This window comes from Pholcus phalangioides, unplaced genomic scaffold, assembly GCF_987345545.1.
Source record: "Pholcus phalangioides strain wild (caught in Gottingen) unplaced genomic scaffold, Ppha-v1.0 ptg000024l_1, whole genome shotgun sequence".
Taxonomy (NCBI): Eukaryota; Metazoa; Arthropoda; class Arachnida; order Araneae; family Pholcidae; genus Pholcus; species Pholcus phalangioides.
The window spans coordinates 19,170,581-19,188,943 of record NW_028301616.1 but is presented as its reverse complement, the minus strand read 5'-3'; the positions used below and the strand labels follow the sequence as shown (position 1 = coordinate 19,188,943).

Below are 18,363 nucleotides of genomic sequence, written 5' to 3'. Positions count from 1 at the left end.
CATCTTGGGAAGAAAAACTGCAACAACAAAATTGCATACGAACATTGCAAAAAATAAAACAAGTAAATCATCTTGTAAAAGATCATTTGCTGCTTTCTATACGATACACAGGGTTAATCAAAAACATGTTTTTCTTATTTAATTTTTGGTTGTTCCTTTAAATGCGCACTCGTGATTAAATGCTCACTGGAAAGTGAGTGCAAGAGTCTTTGCCCAGAGCTGTCTTAATGCATGGATCCAACCAGACACTCCGTGTTAATAATATCTGATACTATGGTTTTTTTAAAAGTATGTAAATTAGTAGAGGCTGGTATTTCCAGCCAGGTGAGAGGGGGGGGGGGCCCAGAGCAGTAGTACTTTTCCCCGGGGCGGGGGATCCCATAGTGTTATTAAGACTGCCCTGGGACTGACTATACTCAGATAATCCACATTACAAAATGACTTACACGACATCTCCCTCCAGCAGCTTGAGGTCGTAACTAGGATTGATTATCACAAAAGACAGGCTGTTCCTTTTCTCTGAAGATTCGTCTATTGGCCATGGAATGAAAAGAAAAATGTATTGATTTTGTCACCAAAGGAATTTCTTATATGTAAAATATTCTATATGTAAAATAGGTTCAGGGTTGCTATAAGATGGTATCTACCAATTCCAATTGGCAACCCTTCCAGCACGTAGGGTATGTCCGCATCTTTTGAGAGTTTGGGAAACAGGCTATTCTAGTGTATAGTAGAGTTGATCCACTTTGCCCAAGAGCATTTAGAAGACACCAACGAATAAGGCAAATACAAAATTGTGTATTTGCCTTATTCGTTGGTGTCTTCTAAATATTCTAGTGTATACCACGAATCGTTGGCTGGTGCAGATGTGGATATTGTGATATCTTTGACTCTTACACGAGGCAGAAGGTTGTGGTATACAAGGATGACGTCACTCTCCGCTACCATACGAAGGTGTATTTTTTTTAACAACTGGTTGTTGCGAAGATATAATTGGAAAGAGAGAAAATTTTCAACTGCCCCTGCGGGAAATCGAACCCACGTCCTTTCACTTTCCGGGTGAACGCCCTAGACCACTAGACTACAGAGGCAACGAATCTCTCAATCTTTCCCTGGAGCTCGTGTACACTGAAAGGGACCGTACATGGACGGCCGGACCAGACTCAGGCCAAAAATTTATCTTCGCAACAACCAGTTGTTAAAAAAAACCTTCGTATGGTAGCAGAGTGACGTCATCCTTGTATAAGTCGCCATCTGGTGGCAGCAGTTGTGAGCTTGGCCTGAGTCTGGTCCGGCCGTCCATGTACGGTTCCTTTCAGTGTACACGAGCTACAAAGAAAGATTGAGAGATTCGGTACCTCTGTAGTCTAGTGGTCTAGCGCGTTCACCCGGAAAGTGAAAGGACGTGGGTTCGATTCCCCGCGAGGGCAGTTGGATTTTCTCTCTTTCCAATTATATCTTCGCAACAACCAGTTGTTAAAAAAAAAAAACCTTCGTAGGTTGTAATATGTTGCGAATGTTAGATTTTTTTGGTCGCTACTTCGAGAAAACTCTAGTCAACAGTTCTAACTGGATTCCGGGGTTCCACGAACATTGGTTGGACAGTTATGCTCTATGGCGAGTGGTTGCACAGCATTTCTAGCCTGTGCGCCAGATATTTGAGATGAACACAGATTATGGGTCTCAAACTGATGTACATGTTATATGGATTAATATATATATTTTTTTATAATACCTTTTGCATAGCAAGGACATGACTCAACTTTTGACTCATGGGCCAGCCAGAGATTGCACACACCCCCTTCCCCAATATCCCTGATCTCTCCTCGTCTATGCATAAGCGTCGGTAGTGCTTTTGACCTATGGGTGCTGAGCTTGAACTTCATAAAGGAAATTCTCATTCGTGGATTAATTCTGGAGGTGATCAAACTGGTTCTACAAAATACTGTAGGGCAGTGTTTCTCAAAGTGTGCGTCGCGGCTCCTAGGGGCACCGCCAAACCGTTGTCAGGGGTGTCGCAAGGAACTGGAAATATCGATTTGTGTGCCCATTTAAGCTTTGAAGTGGCTCTTTTCGAGTGAAAATGTTAAAACTGTTCTGGGGGGAAGCCGCAGATGAGCCATGAATTGGGCAAGGCAGCCGTGGATGACAAAGTCAGAATCACTGCTGTAGTTACTAGAGCACCCTCAGCTCCGACGATACTGGGTATGTGGTACAGTAACTTCTCTCAAAGGATGAAGGTATACCACGCATGGGCAAGAGAATTTTGACAGGCTTTGCCAAATTGACATTGGTAGATGATGTAGTACGCACGATGCATTGTAATATAAGCGCATATAATAACGATACGAACCGTAGTCTTCGGTAGGCAAGCACAGGTCCTTCATTCGATTCCTCACCAAGTTTCCGATTTCTTGCCTCTCGACGTCCGATTTAACAGCGACTTGATCCTCGTCGTCCATCAATTCTAAGGACATCTTTTGGTTCGCACCATAAAAATAAAGTTACATAAAAGGTAGATAATATAAACCGGATGAACATACTCAAGAAAATTGATCAGGAATTGCAAAAACTTCTAAGTATTAGAAAAATTTGCTGTGGACGATGTCGTGTATATTTTATTGCAATACGTATGTTACGGGAAATGTGATAAATTCGGTTATTATACATAACCGGTTATTATGAATAATGGTAGAGCATTTTGGTAAGATTGATAAATTTCCCTAAATTTATAACTTTTACCGGTGATTATGCATAGTACCCAAGCGTCGCGTCGTTGGTAAACATGATAAATCGTGCTATATGATATACAACGCTACGTACTATATGATATACCTGATAATTCATACATGTATTGTATCATTATATCGGGGTACGATCGTAAAAATTTGTTATCATTATATCGGGAATCCAACTATATTCATCACATACACTAGATTCATTTGGTATTTTTTTTTTATATTTATCAAATTCACCAATTACACTAGTGCAGAGGTTCTCAAAATGTGCGCCTCCAACCTTTGCCAGTGGCACCGCGAAATGGCAGCCCGACAAAGGAAGAGATTTGAAGAGATTCTTTGTTAAACTGCTCTGGGGAGTCACGAATAAACGTTGATTAAGGTAAAGGGCGCCACCGGTGGGAAAAAAGTTTGAGAACCCCTGCATTAGAGGATATTATGCATAATCACAGATAAAGGCGATAAATTTCAAGTACGTATTTATCAAATTTACCAACGATGCTTGGGTATTATGCATATTCGCGGGTTTGATAAATTTATCGAACTTACCAAGACGATTGGTAAGTTATGCATAATAACCGATTTATCACATTTATCGTAACACACATATACGTATACAGTAAATTTCGTCACTGGATTTTAAAATTGGTTACAGATTTTTGCAACAGATGGTGCTGCGGTTCGGGTGAACTAAAATACGGTATTTTCATCGGTATTTTTCGGTATTTTTTTAATATCTACCGTTTGCAGCAACAAAATGGTGTAGTATCAGAACCTTATTCACAGAAATCCGCACAAATACAAATGTCTCAGTTAGAGGCGGATTCATGGTATTTCCGCCTGTTTCTCCCATTTGCCATTTTTCTCCCATTCCAGTCTAAATACGCCTCTCTCTATTTAAGTCACTCTTTCAGTCACTCACATCTTTGCACATTTTTTTTATCATTCTTTTGGCCTTTGAATTACTCTCTGTGTCACTCTTTTAGTCACTCCCACGCTTACACACTCAAAAAAAAAACCATAAAAAAAAACAACAAACTTGCACACAGGCCAAATTCATTCTTTTGGTGGCTCAATGACCAGGTCTCTCGCTCTCTGTCACTGTCTTCGTCATTATTGCATACTGTTTCGGTCACTCACATTTTTGTAAAGTATTTATGTCACTCTTGTCGTCACTCACTGACCTGCACCCGTGCTCTTTAGGTCAGTGGTTCTCAACCTTGGGAAGTCCATGGCCCGTCATACACATGGCTAATGAGAAGTAAATGAGGAAAAATGGAACAGTAAATCACTCACGGCCCAGCCGGCGGTTGAGAAACACTGCCATTCTTTGGTCACTCACGTGCTTGTGAATCTTTTTCGTCACTCTCGTAGTCACTCACCAACTAGTCTCTTGCACTCTAGACCATTCATTCTTTTGGCCGTTCATATGATTGTACACTGTTTTGGGTACTCACGTACAGTACTTACAAACTCTTTAGAACCCTCTTCTGGCCGATCGGTCCCCCGTTATCTAGATCAGTGTTTCTCAAGCACCGGGCCTTGACATCAGTCAAACCGGGCCGTTAGTGGGGGTTCACCGTTTCATTTTTACCCATTTATTTCCCATCAGTCGTGTGTATTACCAGGCCTTCCACTCGCAAAAAAGAAATCAACCGGGCCGCGGGCTTCCAAAGGTTGACAATCACTGATCTAGATCCCTCGACTGACCTAGTCCCTCACTCCTGGGGCCTGTGTTTCCAAATCTTTCGATGTCACAGACTTCCTGTAGCAAGCAAAAGTCAATTTTTAGCCCTTTTCCCTCCATAAAAGTAAAAATGGATTGTTTTTATAATTTGCATATCATACAAAATTTGATTTAAAAGAAACTAATTTTACAGAAGTATTACCGTCGTGGTGGTAAATGAAGATCATCCTTGCAAAGTACTCATTGTGATCCGTGATAATCACGTGGATCACTCGAGAGATCCGTAATAATTATGCCACGGATCACTTAAGTAATCTGGGAACGTTCCGCGGGTAACTTGAGCGATGTAGAACCGCACTGGGAGCCGCTTAAGTGCTCTAAAACTGTGCCACATGACACTCAAGAGATCCCTAAAACTTTGCTACATGCCACTCAAGGGAGCTTTAAATGTGCCACGGATCACTTAAATACTCTGGAATTGTGTTGTGCGACGGGTCACTTAATAATAATAATAATATAATAATAACGTGATCTTCATGTATTCCCAAGGGATCAGCAGGATCCGTCCAGGGAATTTGTTAGTGTTAGTAGACATCCATGCCCGAACCGGGATTCGAACCCAGACCTGCGCAATGAGAAGCTAATTCCCTCACCACTCGACTAACAGGCGGCATCGACTTAAGCGATCTGTAAATGTGCCACTTAGTTAATTTTTACAAAATTAATTTTGGGGGGGGGGCGAAAGGTCACCCGAGGGCCACATTTGGTCTGCGTGCTAAGGGTTTATCATATAATATGTCTTGAAGGGTAGGCCTAAAGTGAATAGAAAAAATGTAAATGTTCCTTAAAAAGCGAAGGGATTTTTCCCCACAGGAAAGCATGGGAAGCCAAGATCGTGCATCAAGCCCCCTTAACCCTTTAAACGCAATGGTCGAGTTATCTCGCCTCCTGAAGAGCCTCTTACTTTAGCATTGACGAGATATTTAGTAAAGTTGACTTCTCAATAGAACACTTTTCCCCTATACCCCTACAGCAGGCATCTTCAACCAGTTGCTCTGCGAGCACCCTGGTGCTCCCTGAAGCGCACAGAGTGCTCGATGCTCGCGAGCATTTGATCAACGTTCCAATTAAACACCTTGTACAAATTGCATTCAAGGATTGAAACCATTCTAATTTTATGCATTTGTATGTCAAGCATGCCGTAAGGGTGCTCGTCTTTTTATGATGGGCACAGGCAGTGCTCGCGACTAGAAAAAGGTTGAAGACCTCTGCCCTACAGTTTGAGAATCGGAAGAAAGTCTACGTCATTAAAAAAAGGGTGGGAATTTTTGAGGGGTTTCAGGGATTTCTGCTGTGCGTTAAAAGGGGTTAATAAAATCGGTGGAGGGGGTGTCCGAGAGACCTTTTTATCTCTCCACGACGTATGGTATGCATTTATCTGTAGCTCTTTGCACATATGTAACTACGGATGCCTTACCGAAGACGTCTCCGTCAGAGAAGAGCTTTGCGTCCTATAAACGCCGATAGGAACTTCGTACGTCGTCGATGCAAGCTTTTGGTACAGGCGCCCGTAGGTTTTGATCCAGAGCTCGTCTTTCGTGATGCGGACCTGCGACGTCAATGAGAAATACATACCGATATATAAGCTCATTTCTTATCTCATTTAAATATCTTAGAATAAGTGAGTAGAGGAAAAAATGTTACCGAAGATAAGAATCCCGATCCCGGTGCTTGGTCCACTCCCAGAAGAAGACGAACAAAAGTGATCATGTAATCTTTCACGAACGCCTAAACGGGGGTTCAACAGAGAAAATGGTGAGAAAATGCACTCTATTAATCGAGAAAGTTATACAATGATTGCTGAGAATAATTTATATGTAAGGCTCGTACCTGGTAGAGGAGCGTGTCGAGCATGCTCGCGCTGAACACATTCCCAGCTGCGAACGGCAGGCGAAACATGTAAGAGATGTGAGATCCTCTGTCCTTCTCTGTCTGTATGGAAGATAATGGCGATATTTTAATGTATTTACTGCATTTTAAAATATGTTATCAATGTGTGGGTCTCCATTTGATTATATGCAGCGTCATATCAGGAATATTGACATCATTTGTGGAATGAATCACACATGTATTCATAAAGATACAGTCAGACCCTCTTATAACGAAGTCGGGGGGGGGGGAAACAAGTGAAAATACCGTAAAACCCCTCTTAACATACACCTCTCAGATGCGGTCACCCCTCTTTTACGGCCAACTAATAATATCCAGTTGTATAACAAAAGTATGCATTTCAAACCCCTGATAAACGGTTACTCCCTCTTTTACGGACGAATTTTTTTGTCCCGTCGGTGACCGCAAAAGTGAGGTTTTACTGTATTCGTTATATTCGTATCCTCTTGATAAATGCCTGTTTCAGCACTTGATACTGTATTTATGCTTGACAATCGCGCAACACGTTCCATCTATTTTAGTAGCTCATTTTCAAACTTCGACAAGCACTCATACTCTGTACAATTTTGTTTTTCAATTGCATTTTTATTGCTTTGGTTTGCTAGAGCACGGGGATGCACTCTCAAAGCAAGGTCTTCAGACGAAACATTAATACGGCTTGATGTTACAACAATGAATGAATGAATGAATAAGACATTCATTCATTGATATCACAACAGAGAAGTCTAAATTTTTCTTTTATCGCCCCCAAGTTATGATCAAACCTTCCTTTTGGTTATATAATGCAGGAGAAAGACATTTTTACTTGTTTTGCAACACTGATAGAAAACTAAGCATGTTGAAAACGTGAGCTTTTTAGGAATAATAGATGTCTCCAAGCTGTCCTTTAAAATGATAGGAAGATTTTTAACAGCTGCCTGATGCGGAGACGTATTTAGAAAAAAAAAAGAGAAATTTCAACTGCCCATGCGGAGAATCGAACCCACGTCCACTTACTTAAAATTGCGAGCTTTGGCCTGAGTTAGGTCCGACCGTTCATGTACGGTCCCATTCAGTGCACACGAGCTCCAAGGAAAGATTGAGATATTCGTTGCCTTTATAGTCTAGTGGTCTAGGGCAGTGTTTCTCAACCGCCGGGCCGCGGCGCCGGACCCTGACACAACCAGAAATCAACCGGGTCGCGGGCATCCGAAGGTTGAGAGCCACTAGTCTAGGGCGGCATATTCGTTGCCTATGTAGTCTTGTGGTCTAGGGCGCTCACCCGACGTGGGATCGATTCCCCGCAAGGACAGTTGGATTTTTCTCTCTTTCCTAAACACATCTTAGCATCAGCCAGCTGTTAAAACCCTCGTATAGATATAACGGAGAGCAAGGGCGTAGCGAGGAGGGGGGGGGGGGACTTGGGGGTCTGGTCCCCTCCCGAACGAAATTTCTGGCTACGCCCCTGACGGAGAGTGACATCATCATCGGGTTCAAATGATGACTACATTGTTCTTGACCTTCTAAACACGAAACTTGATAAGTGGCAACTGGTGTTATAAGATCGATCTGAACCAATATTTTCCAAATATCACGAATGGGGGGGTTGGAAAGCTGGGGAAAATTTTCATTTGGTAATAAACTATTGATAAAAAAATTTTAATTAAGATAGGGAGTTATCATTTTAAAATTTGAAAAACTTCAAGAAGGGCATTTCCTTAATAAATGAATATTTGTTCGATTAAAATTTAAAAATCTATTGGTGAAAAAATTAAAAACAGAGTGGCGACTTTTCAGAAATACAGTCGACTTCCGTTGTAAGGAACTCCAAGAGACCGTAGAAATCACTTCGTTATAATAACGAAATTTCGTTATAAAGAAATTCCTGGTTGCTTAAAATGTCCCTACGTAAACTTATCTGGGAGATTAGAAAAGTGCTCGTTAAAACGAGATTTTCGCTATAACGGTATTCGTTAAAACGGAATTTAACTGTAGAAAGTGACGAAAAAGAAAAAAAGGTTCTGTGACAAATACAGTAAAACCCACTCTTAACGGACACCCTTCAGATGCTGCCATCACTGTTTTATGGACGAATAATAATTCCCCCGTGTATAATAAAAGTATGTTTTCCAAACCCCTGATTAACGGTCACCCTCCTCCCCAGGTTTGAAGGACGGATTTTTTATTTGTCTTAGCGGGTTTTATACCGTCCATTTTAATGCAAACTACTACTAAACCAGACATGCATCTCGTTCATATTCCTCTGCAGAACCTCTAACGAATTGGTACATGTTGGAATGTGTGTGTATGTATAGTGAACCTTCCGTGAAGTTTTTGTGTAATGCCTGTTATGTGTACTGCTGCCATCTGCACACGATTACTTTTTTTAACTATTAGTTTTTCTCAACTCATAATGAGCAAAGTGTACTGAATGAATAATTGTAACGTTGTAGGCATGTTGCTCTCTGCGGTGAGAATTTTTAAAGGGGAGATCGGCTCGCATTCGAGTCTCGAAGTTGGGAACCGCACAAAACCAACTTCACCGACCACCACTGCGGCGACGGTGGGGTTTGAACCCGGATCCTCGCGATGCGAGTCCGTCACCATGACCACTCGACCACCACAGCGTTTACTTAATGAAAACTGCTGGGGATACAATTTATGTCAATTTCGTGAGAATCGCTCGAATATATTTGCAATTAATTACAGAAATAGTAACAGTATTTATTGTTACGCAATTAGTGTTTACCTTTTCCATCTTCGAAAGATGCAAGGCGTAAGTATCGCGAGCCCTGAACTGCATGAACCTCATGTTGCAAGACTGACTCAACTCTGTTATTATCCTGACGCTCGGGAAAAGTCTGAAAGGAATTGATCGAATCGTCAATGACGGTATCTGTTAACATGAAAATGCTGTTATATAAGCAATAAAAAATTGTCGATCACACGCACACACTTACTTGAACATGGTTTGTACCGCGACGATGGTATTGCAATCGGCCAAATAGTCCTCCTCTGCCGAGTTTGAAGATTCCTTGTTGACGACGACTACGCTGTCAGCGAGGGTTATGCCAGCTCTAAGTAGATCGTCCAGGCTGTCAATTATCACAAAAAAAAGACGTACATGTAACAGTCGGGCCCCGCTAAATCGGATATCAATGATTCCAGCACACGATAAAGCGGGGGGGGGGGGGAAACACAATTCAATTGTCATGTTACAACGTTAGTATAGTTTGTTTATTTGAAAACTGGATGAAGTATCAACATTAATAAAGCTTCTCAAATAAATCAGACATATAAAAAGTGAAATGAAAATTGTATTTGATCACAATACCCAAGATCTTTGTTTTTCATTATAACAGGTAACGCCCTCTATTGGCTCAATAGAGAGCAAAAATAAAATAAATGTACGTATTTGAAGATAACTGGAAAAAAATAATAAATTATAACTAATTTATAAGAATTAATAAAAATACTTTAAGAATTGATGAAAAAATAATCGAAAATAGTATTAGAATTAATAAATCAAAATACCAATCGGTTTCATTTTTAACATGGTAGAGTCAGAATATTTTATGAATTGCGTAATTACGTATTTCTTATATGACCTATCAGCATAGATTTTTTTAATCTAATGTAATTGTCAGATGTTCAAAAGTTACATCAGATGATTCTGATGGGATTGTGTGTGTGTGTGTGAGTATTATTATTATTTATTTTTTAAATATGTTTGTCAAATGTTTAGAAATTACATTGAATGGTTTTCGTGACATTGTTGGAGTTTCCATGTATATACACATATCATTTTTTCTCTAAATAGAAATATATTATAAATTATGCTGTAAACTTATGTTGTAAAACATAGATAATTTTTGCAATTTGTGGCAAAGTGGGTCACTCTTTAATGAAACTGAATTGTTTAATATTATAGGTATTGAGAATATTAGAAATCTTCGAGATTTATTTTTGAAAGTATGTGTAATCTGATGGGGTAAAAGATGTTTTAACCACTGAAAACTGTTGACAATGTAAATCACTATACTGATATTGTTTTGTAGTAGTGAGAATATTTTATGTATAAAGGGTTATATATAATTTAAAAAAGAAAATCACCGATGGTTGTTTTTAAGCAACCATTTTTTGCCATTGACTGATCAATATCTCTACTTAAGTAGAGAAACCAGGATGGAGAACTCAGTGCTCGGTACTTCGCACCAACTAGCAACGGCATAAATCAAAAATAGTTTCAAAATTAACGAGAAAACTTCCATTGGAAAGAATTCCCTACTGGATTGGCTTCTTTGCAATTAAACTTATAATGCAGTGAATTGCGAATCACAATTATAAGCGTAATTTAAGTAAGTTTTCAGTTTCGAAGTTCCCCCAGTCTTGGGAGAATTTATATTATGGATTCCCAGACTTTTTGCACCTTCTCGGCACCCTAAATTACCTAGATGCATTAACTCATAATTACAATCTTAAACTGTGGGCTTTCTATGGTATAGAAAGCCCACAGTCAACATCTGTCGGAAGCTTCAATCTATACAGCGACAATTTTTACTGTATAACACCGGGGCATACGACATTACCCCAAATAACACTCTCCAAGTTATATGCGAACAGATCCCAGTAGATATTCAGCTTGCTTACGAGGTTAAAATCGTTAATCTATGACTTAAGGAAGATATTCAACCAGAAGAAAAGTTCTCGCAAATAGATATCATAGAAAACAAAATCACGGGATGGACAGATCACCCGGCAGAAGATATTACACCAGTACAAATACTTCTCCAGAATATTCCGGAAACACGTGGAAGAATAATATACACGGATGGGTCCAAAACAACGGAAGGAGTGGGAGCAGCTCACAGCATATTCAGCGACAACGAAGAGATAGATTACTGGATCTCAAAACTTCACGATCGGAATACAGTATTCCAAGCTGAAATGCTGGCCATCAAGAAAACTGTAGAAGTGGCAACAATATTTCCTGATAATACCATAATAAAAACAGACAGCCTGTCCTCTTTGAAAGCCCTCAAAGACCCACTCACAACAAATCCAATGGCCCGTGAAGTCCGTAAGCTACTTATTCAAAACAACAAAATACATTTGTGCTGGATTAAAGCTCATAAACAAAGATCCAGGAAATGAGAGAGCTGACTTCCTCGCAGAGCTGGCCACCAAGGAAGGAACCCCCCCATACCCTACCAATCTCTCAATCAGTATACAAAAGAAAATGGTTGCAAGAATCATTACGTCAATGGCAAGAAAGATGGGACACTGAATGTACAGGGCGTAAGATTCATGAAATTCTACCCAAAGTCAGCATACACCACTTGCCATGGCCCAGAAACATCACCACCCTTTTCACCGAACACGGGCCGTTTCCGGCCTATCTGGCAAGATTCAAAATAGTAGCCTCTGCCTCTGCGAAAAAGAGGGAAACAATTTTCATTACATCTCAGAGTGTCCCAAGACCAAAGAGTTCCATTTTAAATTACCAGACCGGGACAAGCTGACGCTCTGGAAACGACGCATCATCAGAAGTCCGATGAATGCCAATCGCATAATCAAACTCGTGAAACATCTTGAAACATGCAAAACTGAATTCAGACGTCCAATTAACCGGACTGACGATTCCGACGACTCCGAATGTACTGTTACAGAACCAAGACGAAAAATTCCTAGCCTCCATCCCATGATCACAAGACTAAGGAGTAAAGAAAGATCAATCCAGGCGGTCCTTCCTCCATTGTATCGTGCTCAATGTACTCTGATTTATTGTTTCCAAAGAATGTATATGGTAGTTCATGGCAAATCTGTGTAAATAAGCTTTTTGTCTTTATTTTTAGTACATAATTTTATTTCATTTTTCTTTTATGTTAATCTTGATTGAATCGTGCTCAATGTGTATGTGTGTGTGTGTGTGTTTTTTTGGATTGTTTCCACAGAATGTATATAATAGTGCATAACTAATTAGCGCAAATTAGCGTGTATTTAATCTTTTTCGATGGTTTTTATATTTTATTCCATTTTTCTCCTAGTTAATCCTGATTGTATGTATCCTCAATGTCTTCTGATGGATTGTTACCAGAGAATGCATATAATTTTTTCATTTGTTGAATAAATAGAAGATGCTCTCCGACACGACCCAGCCTCCTAGGAGGTAAAGAGAGGAAGTTGTCTTGCAAAACAGCTCTGGAAGTGAGCGGTCATCAATCAATCAATCATAAAAATACGGGAAACAGAAAATCGAGATCCATACGGGATATCACAAGTGATTCCGCGGCATGGCGGATTGCTGCGAGATGTGATGGAAGACAGGATTGAAGGGAAAAGACTTAGGGAAAGGCTCTGAGCCGCCTGGATGTCAACGCTACTAAATGACGCAGAATATACCAGCTGTATAACTAAAGAACAAAGCCCAAGACTGAGATGAGTGGTGACTGCTCAACAAGGGGCGAACAAGTGACTGATAAGTAAGGACTGATGTACCATTGATGATGATGATGGTGGCATATCAACATATGCCCCATCATCATCATCAATGGTACATTGTGACTACATAATCGTTGCGACATTCTTTGACTGATCTCACGGCACTCCATTTCATGATCACTAGTGTATACTCACTCGTCTATGGATCCTAGCATCCAATAAACAAGGGGGAACCAAGAAATAGCATCCAGGAATGCAGGGTGAGGCCTGTAATAATAATAACAGTATATTTAAGTATAGTGCTTGTCATAATAACAATAATAATAATGATAACAATACTAATGATGATGATAATAATAATAATAAAATTTGGGTAAAATTTCACATCAGTTAATGCTTGTCAATCAATAGCTTTCTTAATGGGACTTGACTCACTTTTTTTCTAGAAGAAGGACGATGGGTCGCAGGGTCTGCGGACTGTGGAAATGAGCTCTGAGCGGGATGATGAAGTTGTAGATTCCGTTGCTGGCGTAATCCGCTGCCAGGATGATGCAGCGGTTCGGCCAATTGTAGTTCTTCGCTGTCCGGAACATGCAGTGGTCGCACACCTACATACACACAAGGAAAATAATTACATTGGCGGTTTCACTCTCATGAAAAACTCTCAGCCATTATTTTATATTAATAATCACGAATACCCATTCTCCAGGCGGGTGGCTGATTATGTATTATGAGGGCCGGCTTTCTATCACAAAAAAGAAGTCGTCACAACGATAAGCGAACCCTAAACTCATTGACAAATTTCTACTTTCCGTAAAGAAAATAGATGCGTTTTTCTGATCGCAACACGCGTGTGCAATGTTGGTTTACATCTAAAGCTATGACTACATTCGTTTCTAGGCTGTTCCAATAGTTATTCGCAAGTATTTGCTTCCAATGTTTGCTTTCCTCTGCTGCAATGAAGCACCAGTGGCATAAGCTGGCTGCACACTTGGCCAGAGTGCTTCAATGTTTCTTGGCGAATATTTGATTCTAGAGAGAGAGAGAACAGTGGTTCCCACTTCAACTGAATTTTTTGACGTTTTTCCCACGAGTCATGTGTGATCACGACACTTACTACTAAACCACGAATGTGCCTCGTCCATATTCCTCTGCGGAACTTCTAACGAATTGGTACCTGTTGGAATGTGCGTGTCCGTGTTGTGAACCTAACGTGAAGCTTGTTATAGTGCTGCCATCTACCACGTATTTTTCGAGCTATGAGTGAAGTGTAGTGTTTGGAAATTTTACCGTTGTAGGCCTGTTGCTCTCTGCGGAGAGACGTTTCAGTGGGGAGATCGGCTTGCACCTCGAAGTTGGGAACAACAGAAAACCAACACATCAGCCGACCACCACTGCGGCGACGGTGGGGTTCGAACCCGGGACCTTGCGAAACTGTCAAATCTAATAACACGAGGCACAAATGTAAACAAACCACGAAATAGTTCAAGTGAATAATGGTAATTTTTCTCAACCGATATGGAAAACAAGTACGATCGCTAATCAAAAAAGGGACGTTTACAACGCAAAATTTTCGTACGACACATTTCTACCCGAAGAAGTCAGAAGATGAGGCGTCAAAATATTCGTATGATTCATATTTTTTTTTAGAAATTGAAAAATTCAATTTTTATCATCATTTTAATTTTCTTAAATAATCAGTCAACATGTTATTTTTTTTCCGCCTCGCACCCCCAAAAATGCTCGCCCGCACCCCTGGGGTGCGAGAGTTTTGCGCGCACTGTGAGAGCATTGTGTGTGCATCCGGGGGGGTGCGTTACCCCCGGTTGGGTACCACTGTTCTAGAACAATTTAGTACCCCAACGCGTGTAACGCGTGACTGTTGGCGTTCTTCGACCAATGCGTGACCAGACGGATTGGAGGATCGGGAAGGAAGGCGGCTCCACCTATCGGCTGTTTTTGAGGTTTCTTTTTTTTCCCTGTCTTAAAAAAAATTCCCGTGACCTAGAGATGCTAACCCTGCAAACCGTTTTTTATTTCGGTTATTTCTCCGGATTTTACGCATTTTTAAGTTTTCTACTGACTTTTTGCCCACCCTGCATCAAAGTTGTAAAAATTATCATCGGTGATGCAATAAAAATATCAAAGTATTACAGGAACATTCAATATTTCTTCGGGGTTCCGTGGAACGACTTCGTAATCACCAACGGTTCCAAACGAACAAAAATATTAGAGGGAAATCTCTGATTTGGTATCCTAAGGGTTTGTGAAAGCATTCAAAAAAAAAAATGTTGCGTGAGTACGGACATCCATCGCTTATAGAAGCCATTAAAAAAAGGAAAAGACATCTAGGAAAAGCTTGTCCCGGATAAAACGAAGAGCTCTTTTATTCTCGTCCAGGAAATCCGGTTGGTAAACAAGTAATTAAAGCGCATCACGTATTCTTTCGGAATTTTTCCGGGACAGAAAAAAATAACAGGAAAATCTCTCCAGGCGAAGGTTTTTCCGGGGAAAAAAAAGATCTTGATCGAAAAAACGTCGATTTCTCCCTATAGTAAAAATATATTCCTTTGAGATCATGGAGTGAATGGAAAAATGGCCGAATAACAATTTTTGTTTTGCTCAAGTCTTTGGATATAGATAGGGTTTTCTTCGTTTTTCCCACGAGCATCGGTATTGGATACTTTTCCATTTTAAAAATGTGTTTACAGAGGAAATGGCGTCATTTCTCAAGGGTAACCGGGACATTATCTCCCAAGGGTCATTTTATTGTATCGTAAAATTCCACATGCGGATAATACTGTTTAGTGGGTTTGTGAACGAGAGAGAGAGAGCGTATAAGAAAGGAAAAAAAGTAAAACGATCCCGAAAAATCGCAGCCGTGTTTCCAGCTAGATAAAATGCATAGAAATTACAGTATAGTTATCTATATACGGAGTCATTTCATCGAATGAATTCATAATTTGAAATGTACAGATTTTTCTGTCATTTTCCTTTAACCTCCTTACAGTGGCATCTCGTGTTGGCGCAAGCGGGTCGCACAGTTCCGGTTCAATTTAGGCAGGGGGGGGGGGTCTTCAACCTTTCAGGCATTGCGAGCCGAATTCGAACTTCCCATGAAGCCCGCGGGCCAGCACATCAAGTCATACTGAGGTGTTTAGAGTTGTGAGATGGAATCCAGATTCACAAGGACTTGATGTAATGTTTGACTTGAACTCATTTTTTTCCCGTTAATTCCTATAATAACTATTTTCCCGTTACTTCTGTGAACTAATTTCTTCCACTAATCCTGAAATTATTTATCACTAATCCTGAAATTATTTATCACTAATCCTGAAATTATTTATCACTAATCCTGAAGTTATTTGTCCCTAATCCTGACATTATTTATCACTAATCCTGAAATTATTTGCCGCTAATCCTGAAATTATTTGTCACTAATACTAAAATTATTGGTCCTTATTCTGAAATTATTGGTCCTTATTCTGAAATTATTTGTCACTAATCCTGAAATTATTGGTCCTTATTCTGAAATTATTGGTCCTTATTCTGAAATTATTTGTCACTAATCCTGAAATTATTGGTCCTTATTCTGAAATTATTGGTCCTTATTCTGAAATTATTTGTCACTAATCCTGAAATTATTTGTCACTAATCCTGAAATTATTGGTCCTTATTCTGAAATTATTGGTCCTTATTCTGAAATTATTTATCACTGATCCTGAAATTATTGGTTCTTATTCTGAAATTATTTGTAACTAATTCTGAAATTATTTGTCCTTATTCTGAAATTATTTGTCCTTATTCTGAAATTATTTGTCCTTATTCTGAAATTATTTGTCCTTATTCTGAAATTATTTGTCCTTATTCTGAAATTATTTGTCCTTATTCTGAAATTATTTGTCCTTATTCTGAAATTATTTCTCTCAAAAATCCTGAAATTCGTTGTCACTAATTCTGAAATTATTGGTCCTTATTCTGAAATTATTTGTCACTAATCCTGAAATTATTGGTCCTTATTCTGAAATTATTGGTCCTTATTCTGAAATTATTGGTTTTTATTCTGAAATTGTTGGTTCTTATTCTGAAATTATTTGTGACTAATTCTGAAATTATTTGTGACTAATTCTGAAATTATTTGTCCTCATTCTGAAATTATTTGTCCTCATTCTGAAATTCTTTGTCACTAATTCTGAAATTATTGGTCCTTATTCTGAAATTATTTGTCACTAATCCTGAAATTATTGGTCCTTATTCTGAAATTATTGGTTCTTTTTCTGAAATTATTTGTCACTAATTCTGAAATTATTTGTCACTAATTCTGAAATTATTTGTCCTCATTCTGAAATTATTTGTCCTCATTCTGAAATTATTTGTTCTTATTCTGAAATTATTTGTTCTTATTCTGAAATTATTTGTTCTTATTCTGAAATTATTTGTTCTTATTCTGAAATTATTTCTCTCAAAAATCCTGAAATTCTTTGTCACTAATTCTGAAGATCTGAATTTTCAGTTGCACAACGTTGATGGTAATAGATAGCAGGATTCATCTAATTCGTTTTTATTTTAATTAATCGTTTTCCAGTGAATTAATTAAAAATGGTCTGCGGGACACGACCGAAGCTTCTAGGGTCCACATTCGGCTCGCGCGGCATGCGTTGAAGACTTGATTTAGGTGGCGATCAAGACCAAGACCTCTCGGCTACTACAGACTCACGAGTACCTAATAACACTATTCAGTGAAACAGTGACCATAGCGGTGCTCACTTCAACGGGTTGGAAGATGGTGCTCGGCTCGTGAGTTTGAAAGGTTGAATACCCCCGATCGAGAAGAACGATTGTGGAGCCTGGATTTTGAAAAACATCAAAAGGAGGGACCACCACTCACCTGCGACAGCTGTAGACAGCAAAGCGGTTTCTTGAACTTCAACAAATAGCAGAATGTCGGGCTGACACCAACGTAAGGGGTGATCGGCGGGAAACCTCTGACGATCCTGTCGTAGAAAATGGTTTGAAAATCAATCCGGATTCAAATAATTCAATTATGCAAATTTATTTTCAAAATACAGCGATATGATTGGACGAACACGTACTCGCAGGTTTCCGCTGGCGTGACCCAGGGCAGGTCGAGATATTTCTCTTGTTCGGCTTCCGAGGAGTCCTCGGCAGCGTCGGGAGAAGGATGGGTCAGCTGGATACCCGGCGGGATGATGCTGGACACCGGCGCTATGCCGCTCCTCTTCAGGCTGACGCCCAGGCCACTCACTGATTGGGGCAGCGGAATGTCGTTGCAGGGAACCTGCAGGCGGCTTCCATACTTTCGGCCAAACAACGTCTGCTTGCTGTTTACTTCGGCTGCCGGAGAATGCTCAGCGTTAGTACACCATAGAAAACAAATGAGAAGAACGAGTCTTTTTCTAGTTATATATGATCTACAACAGGGGTGCACAACCTCCGGCCCGCGGACCTAATGTGCCCACGCTAAGAAGTTTTATTTGCCCCGCGAAAGGTGTCCTGGTGGAAAAGTATCAATACACAAAACGATAAAAGCCTAGGCTGACTATATTT

The 18,363-nt window shown here is 39.9% G+C and overlaps 1 protein-coding gene across 1 annotated transcript in view; it reads right to left on the bottom strand.

Annotated features, from left to right (window-relative positions):
* Positions 1–18,363, bottom strand: part of LOC149068907 (potassium channel subfamily T member 2-like) — a 149,472-nt gene that overhangs the window by 13,523 nt on the left and 117,586 nt on the right. Inside the window, exons 18-28 of the mRNA XM_089250496.1 lie at positions 17,889–18,150; positions 17,684–17,789; positions 13,231–13,403; positions 12,991–13,062; positions 9,315–9,449; positions 9,104–9,215; positions 6,316–6,417; positions 6,130–6,213; positions 5,903–6,034; positions 2,354–2,477; positions 447–531 (exon numbers count right to left, since the gene is read on the bottom strand). Of these exons, the coding sequence (XP_089106622.1) occupies positions 447–531; positions 2,354–2,477; positions 5,903–6,034; positions 6,130–6,213; positions 6,316–6,417; positions 9,104–9,215; positions 9,315–9,449; positions 12,991–13,062; positions 13,231–13,403; positions 17,684–17,789; positions 17,889–18,150 (1,387 nt within the window). The remainder of the gene's footprint in view (positions 1–446; positions 532–2,353; positions 2,478–5,902; positions 6,035–6,129; positions 6,214–6,315; positions 6,418–9,103; positions 9,216–9,314; positions 9,450–12,990; positions 13,063–13,230; positions 13,404–17,683; positions 17,790–17,888; positions 18,151–18,363) is intronic.